Source organism: Myxine glutinosa, chromosome 9 (genome assembly GCF_964187855.1).
Source record: "Myxine glutinosa chromosome 9, kmMyxGlut1.1, whole genome shotgun sequence".
Taxonomy (NCBI): Eukaryota; Metazoa; Chordata; class Myxini; order Myxiniformes; family Myxinidae; genus Myxine; species Myxine glutinosa.
This window is the reverse complement of record NC_136269.1, coordinates 100,951,183-100,967,866: the sequence shown is the minus strand read 5'-3', so window position 1 is coordinate 100,967,866 and position 16,684 is coordinate 100,951,183. Positions and strand designations below refer to the sequence as shown.

Genomic DNA, 16,684 nt, shown 5'->3' with positions numbered 1-16,684 from the left:
TTCTTCAAGGAAAGCCACGATACCTCTGGCTCATTTTTAAAAAACCAGATGGAGAGGACGGTACTAATAAGAATAATGCCCTGAGTGATAATGCAAAGGTGAAACAACTTCGGGTTTCTCTTGATGGCACATTTTATCCGCGAGATAGATTGGAAATTGATTGGGAAAAAAATGATTATGCGGAAGCCTACAAGTCCTACCAAAAGGTGTGTGAAAGTAATGGTAATAATGATCCTATTTTGGATATGGTTGCGTTTCAAAAACTTTATACAATCTACGCAATTGACCTGAGTTCTCAAAAGGAAACTATAAAGTCTAATCGAGTGGATACTTCTCTATACATTGAAAGAGGGGAGAGTGAAGAGGTTAATGCATATTGTTTGCTTTTGGAGGAAACAGAATTACAGATTAATACAGATAATGGTGTTATGATTAATATCACATAGGTTTTTTCTCATAAATAAATGGTTGGGGTATATGTTAATCAAATCAATCTTAATAAATTAACATCTTGTATTCAAAATCAAAAGCCTTGTATTATTAATGTTAATACAATTCAAAGAAAAGGAGCTGTAAGAATTGATGTTTTACTCACACACACACAAGTAAAAACACTAAATGATGTTGGATCACTTAAAATTAAAATGACGAAACCTATGTTAAAGAAATATTCAATAGACGAGTCAAGAGGAGGATTTCTCCCGTTTCTAATTCCTTTATTTGCTGGTTTAAGTGTGGCGGGAGCATTGACTGGTGGTATTTCAGCAGCGGTAAAAACTGCTAACGAAAGGAAGGCACAACTAAAAGCTCAAAAAGAATTGGAAAGACATAACAAGGAGTTGGAGAAACAAATTAGTGGAAGTGGTGTAATTGTAGATTTTGCTCAAAAACTTGAAAGTCTACCTGATAAAGCTAGATTGTTGGTTGGAGATATGCTTTCCTCTATCGCTCAAGCGGGTGTTAAACTAACTAAACGGGGTAATGGATTGTATCTTTCTCATAAATAAATGGATAAATGGTTTAAACAATTTGGAAAGAATACAACGTCAAATATAGAACTAGCTAAGTATTGTAAAACACTAAAAATTGATAATGTGGTTATTTGTATGAGAGATGAATTAACACATATAAATAAGAATACAAAGAATATTATTATGAATTTAGACACACAGAATGGTTCTCATTGGGTTTGTATTCATAATAGTCAGGATAAATATTATTTTGATAGTTATGGTATGCCACCACCTGTTGAAGTAATACAATTCTTACAGAATGGTGTTTATCAAACATTCCAAGTTCAAGAAATTAATTCTAAATGTTGTGGCCAATTATGTTTATATGTATTATTTCAACTCAACAATAATGAAAATTTTTATGATATCATTTTTTATCTAATATAAATGACCTATGTTGGAAAAGATGGTTCTATCTTTGGAAAATCCTCTCAGGATATTGATTTATCAAATTATTATACAAAGGCACAGGCTGAACGACAAAAATATAGTGTAAGTAAAAATATTAATATGAAGAATACTTATAAATTAATCAATTATCCAAACCCTACAGATGCGAATGACTTGATTAGATTCAGTGATTTATCACAATATATATCTTTAAAGAAAACAGCACGTTTTGTGAAACAAGTAAAATTTACAACCACAACACCTGGTTATACTGACCATACACCTTTCCTCATTGAATTTAACTACCTGCTTACAATTAAATTTTATAAAGAAGGACATTTAGTTAATATGCGAATTAATAAATGGGGGTATGATATGCCTGATTTAGGGTATAATTGGTCTTTTTCAATAAACATAGAAGACCTACATGATTTAAATCAGTCTCGTAAAGAAGAATATTATCCACTTGGTGAAGATAAGGATTTATGTGGAAGTACAATTAGTAAACAACAAATACGTGATTTTAAGAAAATAAAAATATATGATAGTATAGCGATGGTTCGCATGACAAAGAAGGAAGGTAATGAGATAAGGATAGAAAGCCGAGGAATACAAACCGATTTGGTAGTGGGAAGATGGGGTGGTATTACCTGTCATAATATTAATCTCACATATATTTCTGATACATAAATGGCAGGAAGAAGACTACAAGAGAATTATAATTTTTGTATTCAAGGATACCTACAAGAAAAGGGTGCTCGGTATTACATACCTTATGATTTGGAGCATATACATGGGAATTTTGTCATAAAAAACTGGCCTTATACTGATATTGTTAAACCCACAAATAGAGACTTGTTTAAAATATTAAATAAAAATGAACTTCTCAAAGTTATGAAATATAAAACTCTTTTAGAAATCGTCAACAAATCTTATTGGTATCCTATTATGAGAAAAATAATTATAGATACAAGAATATCTCAAAATCCAGATGAGTATATGTATAATATTCTTTGGGGTTCAAACTCAAGGGTAGCAAGGGATGAGGAAGGAGTTGAAGAAGAGAAGGAGGAAAGAGAGAAAAAGGAGAAGGAGGAAAGGGAGAGGGAGGAGAAGGAGGAGAGGGAGAAAAAGGAGGAGAAGGAGGAGAGGGAGAAAAATGAGAAGGAGGAAAGGGAGAAAAGGGAGAAGGAGGAAAGGGAGAAAAGGGAGAAAAAGGAGAAGGAGGAGAGGGAGAAAATGGAGGAGGAGGAGAGGGAGCAAAGAGAGAGGGAGGAAAAATATAAAAAGATGGAAATCATTGAGATTCATAAAAGATTGAGTGTATTAAAGCAAATAAATCAATCTCAACGCACCGAAGAGGAAATTAAAGAATTAACAACTCTTATGAAGATAATGGTTTCAAAAATAAGAACGTCAATGTCTTCAATTTCAGGGAGGAGATTTAAACGAGAAAGTGGTGAAGAAGAAGAAGAAGAAGAAGGAAAAGATTATGTGATTGATGATGTTGGTGTCATTGACTTTAGTTAGTTTTTATTTGTAAATAAATGGAGGAGAGAGTGAAGGCATTCCTTAGGATTCTTTATGTTTTAAAAATAAAGATTGAAATGTATATGTTGAAAACCAAAAAGGTTTTGATACTCTGTCGGAATTTTTCTGATAAATAAATATGAGTTATTGTCTCAAATGTAAAAAGAAAACTAAATCTAAAAATATCTCTTATGTTAAAGCTAAAAATAATAGAGTTTATCAAAAAGGAATATGTCAAGTATGTGGCTCTAAAAAGTGCCAATTCATCTCTCCTAAAAGAGGAGGAGACATACAAAAGTTTCTGTCAGGAAGTAAATTTACAACAACTGGAATTCCAGGGGAATTACACCTTCCAGGGTATTCTTTCTGTGGTCCAGGAACAAACTTGGATAAAAGATTAGATGAGGCTGACAATCCTAAACCTTGGTCTAAACCTACAAATAGGGTTGACGAAGTGTGTATGAAGCATGATATTGCTTATGGGAAAACCACTACGTTGACTGAAAAACATAAAGCCGACAGCGAAATGTTGTATAATTTGTCTTTGATACAAAATCCAACGTTGAGAGAGAAAGTTGATAGGTTTATTGTGAGAAATTTGATAAATGCTAAATTGAAACTTGGTCTTGGTTATTCCTCAAAAAACTATTAGGCTCTAATGATGCCATCAAGACTGAGGAGCTTTTGGCTGAAGAATTACACAAACCTATAATCACAAAGTTTAAAAGAAGGAAGGTTTATTCTAAATACACTGACCACATATGGTCCGCTGATTTAATTGAATTGAATAATGACAGGGGATACAGGTATGCTTTAACCGTTATTGATTTGAGGAGTAGATTTGCCTGGGTTGTCCCTTTAAAAAATAAAAGGGGTGATACTTTAATGTTAGCCTTTAAGATAATATTTGATCGGGATAAAAGGAAACCAAAGAAGTTATGGACTGATGAGGGAACAGAGTTCTATAACAAAATATTCATGAAATTTCTTAAGGGGAAGGGTATTAAATTATACAGCACCTTTAATGAAGGAAAGGCAGTTGTTATTGAGCGTTTTAATCGTACTTTAAAAGAGAAATTATATAAAAAATTCACACAACTCGGTTCTCAAAAATGGGTGTATTTAATTCAGGATATTGTAGATAATTACAATAATACAGTTCATTCATCAACACAATCAAAACCATCAGAAACATTTACAAAATTAGAATATGAAAAGGAGATTAATTTGAGAAAGCCCAAGTTTAAAGTTGGTGATATTGTAAGAATATACAAATGGAAAAGTCATTTTGAGAAAGGTTATACACAAAAATGGACTCGTGAATTATTTAAAATCATTGATGTAATGGATACAGTCCCTTGGACCTACAAATTATATGATTTAAATGGAGAAGAAATCTTGGGTTCATTTTACTCACAAGAATTACAAAAAACACAAGTAAGCAGTTAATACCCTTGAAAATAATAAATAAATAAATAAAATGTAATGGGGATACGTTTTTAAATCTGTGAACCCCAAACACAGAATCCCACAACTTTTTAGTTGGGGCTTAACTTTTGTGTGTGTATAATGGGGATACGTTTTTAAATCTGTGAACCCCAAACACAGAATCCCACAACTTTTTAGTTGGGGCTTAACTTTTGTGTGTGTATAATGGGGATACGTTTTTAAATCTGTGAACCCCAAACACAGAATCCCACAACTTTTTAGTTGGGGCTTAACTTTTGTGTGTGTATAATGGGGATACGTTTTTAAATCTGTGAACCCCAAACACAGAATCCCACAACTTTTTAGTTGGGGCTTAACTTTTGTGTGTGTATAATGGGGATACGTTTTTAAATCTGTGAACCCCAAACACAGAATCCCACAACTTTTTAGTTGGGGCTTAACTTTTGTGTGTGTATAATGGGGATACGTTTTTAAATCTGTGAACCCCAAACACAGAATCCCACAACTTTTTAGTTGGGGCTTAACTTTTGTGTGTGTGTGTATGTGCGAGTGAGTCATAATAATATACAAACCCTAACCCAACCCAAGCCCTAACCCAACCCCATCCCTAACCCAAACCCATCCCTAACCCAACCCATCCCTAACCCAACCCCATCCCTAACCCAACCCCATCCCTAACCCAACCCCATCCCTAACCCAACCCCATCCCTAACCCAACCCCATCCCTAACCCAACCCCAACCCTAACCCAACCCCATCCCTAACCCAACCCCATCCCTAACCCAACCCATCCCTAACCCTCACATTCAAAATCCCAACCCTAACCCAATCCCATCCCTAACCCAACCCCAACCCTAACCCTCACATTCAAAATCCCAACCCTAACCCAACCCATCCCTAACCCAACCCCATCCCTAACCCAACCCCATCCCTAACCCAACCCCAACCCTAACCCTCACATTCAAAATCCCAACCCTAACCCAACCCCATCCCTAACCCTCACATTCAAAATCCCACCCAAACCCTAACATAATCTTTCTTTTCTTCTTTTTTAAATACGTATTTCTTTTTTTTTTTTTCCTCTTCCTCCAATTCTGTCTTTCAAGGCTTTTAAGTTTGAAGAAGTAGAAATGGGAAGAAAGAATTTTCCAGCATTTTCTTCCTCGAACTTTCTTGATATTGCTTAAATCAAGCGTCATTAAATAAAGAACATTGTTCATTGCTTTAGAATCCAAAGAGTCTCCAAGAGGAACCCCACAGGTAGAGTCTCCAAAATAAAACCAACTTTCCAAGTTCCCAAGGTATAACCACATTCCTGTTGAGCCTCCAAGATAGGTATCACATTCCGAGTCATCAAAACAAAACCCCCATTCCGAGTCTCCAAAAATATAACCATCTTTCCAAGTCCCCAAGGTAAAACCACAATTTTCAGAAATATTGGGGGTTTCCGTGATAAGTCTCACATAGTATAACTGCGGACCATCAGGGAAAACTTCCCTTTCCCAATTTTTTAGGGTTTCTATGATGTGTCTCACATAGTATAACTGCGGACCATCAGGGAGAATTCCCATTTCACAATTTTTTAGGGTTTCTATGATGTGTCTCACATAGTATAACTGCGGACCATCAGGGAGAACTCTCCTTGCCCAATTTTTTAGGGTTTCTATGATGTGTCTCACATAGTATAACTGCGGACCATCAGGGAGAACTCTCCTTGCCCAATTTTTTAGGGTTTCTATGATGTGTCTCACATAGTATAACTGCGGACCATCAGGGAGAACTCTCCTTGCCCAATTTTTTAGGGTTTCTATGATGTGTCTCACATAGTATAACTGCGGACCATCAGGGAGAACTCTCCTTGCCCAATTTTTTAGGGTTTCTATGATGTGTCTCACATAGTATAACTGCGGACCATCAGGGAGAACTCTCCTTTCCCAATTTTCAGAAATTTGTGGGTCTCCAATGTATGACTTGTATTCTGGCTCATCAAGGTAGAACTTGTTCAGTGGGTTTTGTTTTGATAACTCACAACAAGTATCATCATGGTAAAACTCTTTTTCAGGATTTTGTGGATCTCCAAGGTATAACTCTTTGGCTGGGTCATCAAGGTAGAACTCGTTCTGGGGGTCTTGGTTGTTCAAAATGTCTTCAAACAAAAAAATAACTTCATCCCAAGTTGTGTTAAAAGCAGAATTTTCATTTCGTATCTCAGATACAATTTCCTGTGAAAGAAAATAACAATGTATTAATTTAATACAATATTTTTTATTTGTATAAATCAAGCTCTATGAATATTAAAATAAACTTTGTTAACTCTTACACGAGTCTCATCTTAAAAAAAAAAAAAAAAAAAAAAAAAAAAATTAAATAAATAAATAAATAAATAAACAAACTTACCTCCATTGATAAGAGGTTCGAGTCCAGTTCATCAATCTGAAGGTTGAGTTCTACACAGGTAGTAGGACTCCATGGAATAGCAAAGTTATCCCATTCCATTTCGGCATAGTAGTCCATTCTCAAGTGAAGCAGAAAGCGTGTTTGAAAAAGCCTGTGTGGTCGGTGCCTTTTATAAGGACTGGGTGTGTCTTCCTGTGGAAATTCCCTGGGCGTGTCTTAACTGGAAATGATGTGATGGAAATTCCCTGAAAATGATGTAATGTATTACCTGGAAATGATACAATGCTGAAGAGTTTATAAAGTGGGTGGGACTTAGCAAAAGTGGGAGGAGCTTAGCAAAAGTGGGCGGGGCTTAGTAAAAAGTGGGCGTGGCTTAACAAAAGTGGGCGGGGCTTAGTAAAAAATGGGCGTGGTTTACCAAAAAGTGGGCGGAGCTTACCAAAAAATGGTATGTGGCACTGGAGGCGCTCAAACAAGAACATTGAGGGAGGTTTACCATTTTATCTTAGCTCAGTTAAAATATCTTAATAAAGAACCAAACTCAAACATATTTTTTGTTAATATATTAGATGGTGAAGAGAGTTGTAGGAGAATTAAATTATTTCCCACGCATAAACAAATATTTGTAGGGTCGTTGTTTGAGTGGGTTATATTCACCAGATGATATTAAGAGTAAAAGGTTAAAAGGTCCATGAGGTCAGAAGGATCACAGGTGTTTAAGTGGTCTAATGAATAAGGATAACATGTCAAAAGGTTAGAAGGTTCGTAAAGAACAGGGTGAGAGAAATATAGGTGTTTAGGGGCAATGAGGGAGGGAAAGAATTAATATGGAAGTGAATGGGTCAATGTTTGAGTGGGTCAAAGATTAATCTGCCAGATGATATGTAGAAGAAGGATGATAGGTCTATAAGAGAAAACAAATATTTGTAGTGTTTGAGTGGTCTAATGAACAACATTAAGGATAGGTACTACAGACAAAAGGTTCATAAAGATGAGGGTGGGAGAAATAGAGGTGTTTATGATTTTTGAAAAAGACAAGGGGGTAAATGACATTAGATAGGGATTTCCCATGTTAAACGGAGGTGTCCCAGAAGCAACATTATTACACTACTCACATGTATTCACACTATTTAAGAAAATGATTTTCCTTCATTTTTTTCACATGACGGAAACCGAACTCGCATGGCCAAATTATTGAATGGGCTTTACCAAACACACCACAAAGAATAAGTTCTGGATAAAGAACATCACCTTTTAATCACAACCAATGATTCAGATTTTAAAACGTCACACCTCTTACCAAGAATCCAGATGAAAAAAGGCCTCAAAGAGGACAAGAGGAACAAACACTCCTTTTCTTGTCAACCACTCAAAAGCATCTTTGCTGGAATCCTAGAAAAAGAAAAAAAATTGGTGGAATATTTACAAGTTCATTTATTCCCATAAAAGGGTAAAAAAGGATGACAATCAACAACAAAAACAATTATAGGATCTCAATTCCCTAAATAATCCTTTCCAGATACAACCTTATACGTTCAAGGCAGAACATAAATGTAGAACGTTTTACCACCATGAAGTTTCACACAGCGAATGAAGCACAACAAAAGGCTATACAGCCCATCTCATTTATATCAAGTACCCTCTCAATACCAAACAGTACTCTAACTTGTGTAGCATGTGGTCGTGGTGTTGCAGAGGGAAAACTGTCTGATTGGGGTTGAATTGACACAGACAACACATTCACATTTACTTTAAAAAGAATTCACACCTCAAACAATCAGAATATCTCAAGGCCCATCAGCATAACATACAGACTTGGCATTTAATATGGAATTTTTTTTTTGTGGGGGTGAACTTACTTTTCAAGATGTCTTAGAACCAAAAGTTCATTGGAATTATGTTGAAGTTATTCTAGATTTTGTTAATGTGACCTTTAAAAGAAACAAAAGCCACATTTGACATTTCGAAACAAATAAATTGATCCTTGAAAGTGATGTAAACTGATATCGAACTCAATTCATGGACAGTACTGTGTTAAACTTCTGTACGTTTTCCAGAAGTATCTCTTTATTTTGCACATTAGCCCAAATTTCTTTTAACAAAAACAAAAGTTAAATTACGACTGGGATTACGGACAGTAAAATTACAGTTCAGTACTTCGTGTAACCCCCACAAGCATTCAGGAGAGCACGTACACATTGAGGCATGCTCTTCACGAGATTTGCCAAGGTTTGGACAGGAATCGCTTGCCATGCAGTGACAATAGCCTGCTGCAATTCACGCACAGAGGTCGGCTGCTGGTCCAAGTGGTCGATTTGATGCGTTAATTCTGCCCACAAGTTCTCTATCGGATTCATATCCGGGGACATGGCAGGCCACTCCATATGCTCTACACCACGCTCAGCAAGAAAGTGTTGGATCATGCGAGCACGATGAGGCCGTGCATTGTCATCTTGGAAGACAGTTTCCTCGAAAGGCTGCACGAGCAAATGGAAGCAATGTTTCTTCCAGAATGGCCCTGTACTTTAACTGGTTCAGGTTTCCATTCAGAACAACCAGGTCAGTTTTGCCCCCTGCATGAAAGGCAGCCCAAACGGTCACCCCACCACCTCCAGCTTGGACTCTTGGCACTATACAATCTTTGTTGTAGGCTTCATGCACCTGTCTGCGCACTCGGACGCGGCCATCTTGACGATAGACCAGAAATCTAGACTCGTCACTGAAGATCATGTGAATCCAGTGTCCTGGCTGCCATTGATATGGTGCTCTCTGGCCCACTGTAATCGGCGCTGGCGGTGTTGTCTGGTCAGGCGTGGCTTTCTCAGGGGACGCCTGGCACGATAGCCTGCTTGAACCAGTCGTTGGTTGACTAGCCTTCTGGATACAGGCGCATTTCTCAGTTGCTGCCACTCAGCCCTAAGCTGCTTAGCTGACTTGGTACGGTCATTGCGGACTAACCGGTGCAGCTGGCGATCATCCCTCCTTGTGGTTCTGCGGGGACGACCTGGCCTCGGTATTGGAGTAGGGACACCCCTCTGAGCATTTCGTTTCAGGATCTACGACACCTGACCTTGAGTGATGCCATACTGCCGAGCAATAGCACGGTTTCATGCCGTAATTTCGTAAAGCCACCACTCCATGACAAACAGCATTGTCGAGTTGACGGGCCATCTCCAGAGGAAGCGGCAATAACTTTTGGAGATGTGCAGCAGTTGTTTTCCACTAATACAGAACGCAACAACCCTTGTATACCCGACTGTGAAGCCAATCATCAAATGCACCTGTCCGTACATTTTGCCACGCCACCTGTGCTATAATCCTGTTGTTGACTTCTTGCTGCGACAGACAATCAGTGACATGGTTCTTTTAACAAATAAATCACCAAAGTGTAAAAGAAACTCACCAGATTGATATACTGAGTGAAGAAAGTAAACCCAAGTCAAGAAAAAAAAAAATTCCATATTAAATGCCAAGTCTGTAAAACATGCATACACACACAATAACAGACCATCTACTATTTCTGCCGGCAACACTGTAACCCTCTATCCTCATTGCTTATAAGTAGATGATAAATGTTGTTCCTGGGACACCCCCAAATCTCCATTCACTTACATGTAAATTTTCCCCTCACCCTCACTTTCCCTCATTTCCCCTTAACACCTCTATTTCTGCCACCCTGATCTTTACGAACCTTTTGGCCTTTTGACATACTAGCTATAGCAAAAGATAACCTACTCTTATCCTTAATGTTGTTCATTAGATCACTCAAACCATGATCCTATGAATATTTGCTCCCTCTCACCCTTACTTTTCTTCATTTCCCCTTAACACCCCCATTACTGCTACCCCTTATGAACCTCCTAACATTTACCCTTATGGACCTATGATCCTTCTACCCTTATGAACCTATGATCCTTCTACACTTATGAACCTATGATCCTTCTAGCTTTATGAACCTATGATCCTTCTGGCTCTTCTACTATTGACACTGAGCACAGGTCCTTATACACTTCTTCTATATCATCTGACAGATCATCTTTGGCCCACTCAAACAATGATCCTACAAATATTTGTTTATGTGTAGGAAATAATTGAATTCTCCTACAACTCTCTTCACCATTTCATCCAACTCACCGGTATTTAAATTAATTCTCTTATTTGTTTTGTGAACTTTTTTTACCAGTTGCCTTTTCAATAAGACTTATTTGATATTTTTCACATTCATTTTGTTTTCCATTTATATACCAAGGCTACCATACTCGAACCTTTTCTAATTAAGAGCTCACTTTTGAGAAATGACATGTTGTTTGACTTGGATAATTTCCCAGAAGTTCTCATTGTTTTATTTCCTGTTTTCACATGCCCACGCCCTGAATTTCCCCAAATGCTGACAGGCAGTTCACTTCCCTGAAATACATTTTGTTCATTATTTAAGCCGTGTCGTTTTAAACATTGCGAACGAAGATGAGCTCGTCTTATTCCAGTCTTTCCTCTGATGAAGAATACTCACCAGGATATTGGTAAGTTTCGTTTGGTGTTAAACACTGTTAATGAGAGCTTTGTATGTGATTAATTATATAACAAATTATTTATTTTTCCTCTTTATTACAGCAATGCGAATGACTTTCATGAGGCCCTGGCCTTTCATTATTTCAAGTTGTTTCTCAAGAGTTTCACAACGAACTGAATATGGGTTTGAACAACCTGCCTCGGAGATGTAGGTCTCTGAATGAATTCAATGTTTCACCGTTCTTAGAAGATTCATGTGGAAGGTATGGTACAAAATAAAATACGTTGATGTTAAATGAGGCTGCCTTAGAATGTGTGTGTGTGTGTGATGTTTTGTTTGGCTTCCTTCAACGAAGTAATTTCTCTTTTTTTTTGTCTGTAGTATTAACCTCGAAGAAGACACAGACGAGATTTTGTCTCTTGTCCAAAACGACCATCAGAGTATACCCCTGGTAATTAATTATTCATCTCTCTGACTGGCACCAATAAACGGGAGCTGACATTTATTTATTCATTGTCAATATGATGTATCTTTTAATAATTTCTCCGCATGTTTTTATTTCTTTTTTCAAACAGAATACAACACCTGTTGAGATCGATGACCACAACCACGATCACGACCTCGATGGCCATGACTATGAGTGGGCTGCTTATGATTTACCAAAGAGTGGTTATTTCTTGCCAACCTGTGATATCCTAAATTTTCAACTCGACGGCATTGATACAAAGCTTGATTTTTTAGAGGTATGTGTGTGTGTGCGATTCATAATGCTCATAATGCTCATTATTTAAAATCGTTGATGTAATCGCAATGCTCATATCTCAATTCACAATGCTCATATCAATTCATAATCACAATGCTCATATCCTTCATATCCTCATATATAACATATCCTCTCCTTGTTTCACCCTATATTAATATTTTCTCTCCCCTCTTGTCTTTAAAGGAGAACGGACACGACCAAAACAACTTTGCAGATTTCGAAACATAAACATATGTTAAACACTTCTATTGAGTTCATTTCACAAATATCTTCGCGGTTTTATTAGAATTTGTCATAACTAGGGCATTGCCCGTACTATATCTATATCTAAAATTATATCCCCCCCCTCTATTTACATGAAATGGTTTGGTCCAAAGCGAACGGCTTCCGGAGTTTGGTAAAGAAATCGCCATCGCGTGCACAAACGCGCAGGAAAGCGAATGAATCGCAAATTCGTTTTTATTAGTTTTAAAACATAGTTTAACGCCAACATAGTTTGCAAACGTGAAATAAATGAATACGCTCTCAAATGTGCCATCCGAGGCAGAGTGTGTCCGCCACGTTCGGCACACGCGATAGTTCGCTGCTCTCTGATTGGTTGAATCGTTTTTTGGACATAGCTCGGTAAGTAATTGTCCGATTAATATGAAACCTTGAAAAGGCACATCCTCGGGTCCCCAGCAATATACCTGGCAAGTTAAAATTATATCGGACCCGTGGTTGTCGAGAAACAGCGGTCACAGACAAACAAACGTACAAACGTACAAACGTACAAACGTACAAACGTACAAACAGAGATTACTGGAATTATAGATAGATATCGCCGAACAAACAAAATCAGTTTTGTCAAAACCGCAAACCGGAAATGAAGTTTGCGAAGTAACCCAGTTTTTCGTTCTTAAAGCCTTGTTGGCTTCGTGATGATCAGAACATCGCCTTGTTTTCGTTACGATCAGTTGGAATCATGCCCAGTCGTTGTGTGGCTGCTGCTAGTGCGTGCCCGTACGTGCGGGGAGGTAAGTACGTGGACACGTACGTACCAAAAATAAGGCCTCACTGTCCGGAAGTTCGCATATCGCAGTTACGATTAATCGCAAATTAGTTTTAATGGCCAAGTATTCAATTTTCAAACCGCGAGGCAGAAACAACAAACACACGCGGTTCCTTCGCTGTCGCTTGACCGTACGTGCAAAGAAAAATTAAAACTTGCATCGTTCCTTCGGTCTTCGCTCTCGTCCTTCGCTGTTCCTTCACTCTCGTCCTTCGCTGTTCCTTCGTTCACGTACAAAACGTATGTGTTTGCTAAATAAATGGCCATAACTTGGTAACCACTTGTCCGATTAATAGCAAACCTTGAAAAGGCACATCCTCAGGTCCCCAGAAATATACCTGGCAAGTTTCACGAAGATCGGACCAGTGTTTGTCGAGAAACAGCGGTCACAGACATACACACAGACAGACACACAGAGATTGCTTGCATTATAGAGAGTGCTATAATGATACAATTACAACTGATACACCTGCAGTGCTGCACTAAGTCAATAAAGTCATATTTCGTTTCTGTGTTTCTATCCATTTCTTGCCTCACGGCACCGAACATTAATTAAATATTAGTTATGTATTCCATTGACCAGAAAAATAAACTTTTTCAATTAAAAAAGAGACATAAAAATGAATACCATTCAGTATTTTGGAGGCGCCCGAGATCAAAATCGATCGCCATTGTGTCTGTGTCCGACGATTTCTCTTCTTCACTCTCTGGACGGTATGGTTCGAATCTGTATGGGAGAATTGAGTGCGATTCCCCAAGATTATTAACTTTCTCTTCATTTTCCGCATCAGATTGGTCAGAAATATCGCTGATATCCAGACTTACGCAACTATCGGAGTCGGTGACTGCCATTGTTTACTATTGCGCAGTCACATCAGCTTCCTACGATGACGTCACGATGATGATGATAGTCATCACCAGATGCTGGCCGGCGCGAGAGAAATTGTCTGCTATTGGCATTTTAAAACTCGGATATCTCATGATTCACGCATGCTAGAGCAACAATTTTTGCACCAAACTTAATCTTTTTTGTTGCTACAATTAATTAATCTTAAGCATTTGATGTCTATACTCATGTCCGTTCCCCTTTAACAGAAAGAGATTCAAAATCTGAAGACATGTGCTGTATTTGAATTGTGCTGGGGAGAAATTTATGGCTTGTGCTGGGGAGAAATTGAATATATCTCTCAAGAAAAATGTTTTAATAATATAAAGATTTTTATGTTTTCAATATTTATATATGGTTATATTTGCTTTGTCCAGAATTATTTAATTCTTAATTATAAAAAGAGAATAAAGGAAAAAAGAAGGGGGAGGTGCACCCTTGCCAATGACCCTTCACCCCCCTCATCCCACCCCTCCCCTTGTGTGTGGGGAAGGTGGGGGTGGGATGAGGGGGGTGAAGGGTCAAGGGTGGGGCGCACAAGGGGGTGGGGGATGATGGGTGTGGTCTGTGTGGGCGGGGTCTGTGTGGGCGGGGTCTGTGTGGGCATGGTCTGTGTGGGCGTGGTCTGTGTGGGTGTGGTCTGTGTGGGCGGGGTCTGTGTGGGCATGGCTTATGAATTTTTTTTTTTTATGACTAGTAATGAAATTAACTAATCTGGGTGGGGTGGATAATTTTGTAAATGATTCTGATGGTTTTGATTTTGTTGATGAATGAACGGTATTATTGTAATTATCTACAATATCCTGAATTAAATATACCCATTGTTGAGAACCGAGTTGTGTGAATTTTTTATATAGTCTCTCTTTCAAAGTACGATTAAAACGGTCAATAAAAACTGCCTTTCCTTCATTAAAGGTGCTGTATAATTTGATACCCTCCCCTTTAAGAAATTTCATAAATATTTTCTTATAGAACTCTGTTCCCTCATCAGTCCATAACTTCTTTGGTTTCCTTTTATCCCTATCAAATATTAGCTTAAAGGCTCACATTAAAGTATCACCCCTTTTATTTTTTAAAGGAACAACCCAGGCAAATCTACTCCTCAAATCAATAACGGTTAAAGCATACCTGTATCCACTGTCATTATTCAATTCAATTAAATCAGCCATATGTGGTCAGTGTCTTTGGAATAAACCTTCCTTCTTTTAAACTTGGTGATTATAGGTTTGTGTAATTCTTCAGCCAAAAGCTCCTCAGTCTTGATGACATCATTAGAGCCTAATAGTTTTTTGAGGAATAACCAAGACCAAGTTTCAATTTAGCACTTATCATTTTTTTCACAATAAACCTATCAACTTTCTCTCTCAACATAGGATTTCGTATCAAAGACAAATTATACAACATTTCTCTGTCTGCTTCATGTTTTTCATCCAATGTAGTGGTATTCCCATAAGCAATATCATGCTTCATACACACTTCAGCAACCCTATTTATAGGTTTAGACCAAGGTTTAGGATTGTCAGCCTCATCTAATCTTTTATCCAAGTTTGTTCCTGGACCACAGAAAGAATATCCAGGTAGATGTAGTTCCCCTGGAATTGCAGTTGTTGTAAATTTACTTCCTGACAGAAACTTTTGTATGTCTCCTCCACTTTTAGGAGAGATGAATTGGCACTTTTTAGAGCCACACACTTGACATATTCTTTTTTGACAAACTCTATTATTTTTAGCTTTAACATAAGATATATGTTTAGATTTAGTTTTCTTTTTACATTTGAGACAATAACTCATATTTATTTATGAGAAAAAGTCCTACATAGTGCCAAAACCTTTTTGCTTTTCAACATATACATTTCAATCTTTATTTTTAAAACATAAAGAATCCTTAGAAATGTCTTCACTCTCTCCTCCATTTATTTATAAATAAAACTTTAACCAAAATCAATAACCCCAACATCATCAACTATATGACCTTTCTCTTCTTCATGTATATCTTCTCCCTGAACTCATCTCAGCAAATTTAAAAACCAATATCTTTGGAAGTCATTAATTCTTTATTTTCCTCTTCAGTGCGTTGAGATTGATTTATTTGCCGTAATACCTTCAATCTTTCATTAATCTCAGAAATGGTCATATTTTTATATTTTTCCTCCCTCTCTCTTTCCTCCTTCTCCTCCTTCTCCCTTTCCTCCCTCTCCTTTTCCTCCTTCCCCTTTTTCTCCCTTTCATCCTTCTCCTCCTTCTCCTTTTTCTCTCTTTCCTCCTTCCCCTTTTTCTCCCTTTCCTGCTTCTCCTTTTTCTCTCTTTCTTCCCTCTCTTCAACTCCTTCCTCATCCCTAGCTACCCTTGAGAGTTTGAGCCCCAAATAATATTATACATATATTCATCTGGATTTTGAGATATTCTTGTATCTATAATTATTTTTCTCATAATAGGATGCCAATAAGATTTGTTGATGATTTCTAAAAGAGTTTTATATTTCATAACTTTGAGAAGTTCATTTTTATTTAATATTTTAATCAAGTCTCTATTTGTGGGTTTAGCAATATCAGTATAAGGCCAGTTTTTAATGACAAAATTCCCATGTATATGCTCCAAATCATAAGGTATGTAATACCGAGCACCCTTTTCTTGTAGGTATCCCTGAATACAAAAATTATAATTCTCTTGTAGTCTTCTTCCTGCCATTTATGTAT

At 37.4% G+C, this 16,684-nt stretch overlaps 2 protein-coding genes and 1 long non-coding RNA gene across 3 annotated transcripts in view; 1 reads left to right on the top strand and 2 right to left on the bottom strand.

Moving 5' to 3' along the window:
• Positions 1-16,684, bottom strand: part of LOC144893648 (uncharacterized) — a 93,559-nt gene that overhangs the window by 43,152 nt on the left and 33,723 nt on the right. Inside the window, exon 2 of the mRNA XM_078784584.1 lies at positions 8,079-8,170. Coding sequence (XP_078640710.1) covers positions 8,079-8,170 — 92 coding nt within the window. The remainder of the gene's footprint in view (positions 1-8,078; positions 8,171-16,684) is intronic.
• On the bottom strand, positions 5,374-7,167 carry LOC144893698 (uncharacterized). The gene is made up of 2 exons (XM_078785060.1): positions 6,779-7,167; positions 5,374-6,603 (listed from the first exon to the last, which is right to left on the bottom strand). Exons 1-2 carry the CDS (start codon positions 6,893-6,895, stop codon positions 5,374-5,376), a joined length of 1,347 nt encoding a protein of 448 aa, XP_078641186.1. The 5' UTR covers positions 6,896-7,167.
• On the top strand, positions 11,219-12,795 carry LOC144893568 (uncharacterized). The gene is made up of 4 exons (XR_013624471.1): positions 11,219-11,298; positions 11,390-11,550; positions 11,670-11,739; positions 11,864-12,795. It is a non-coding gene; the product is annotated as an uncharacterized LOC144893568 (long non-coding RNA).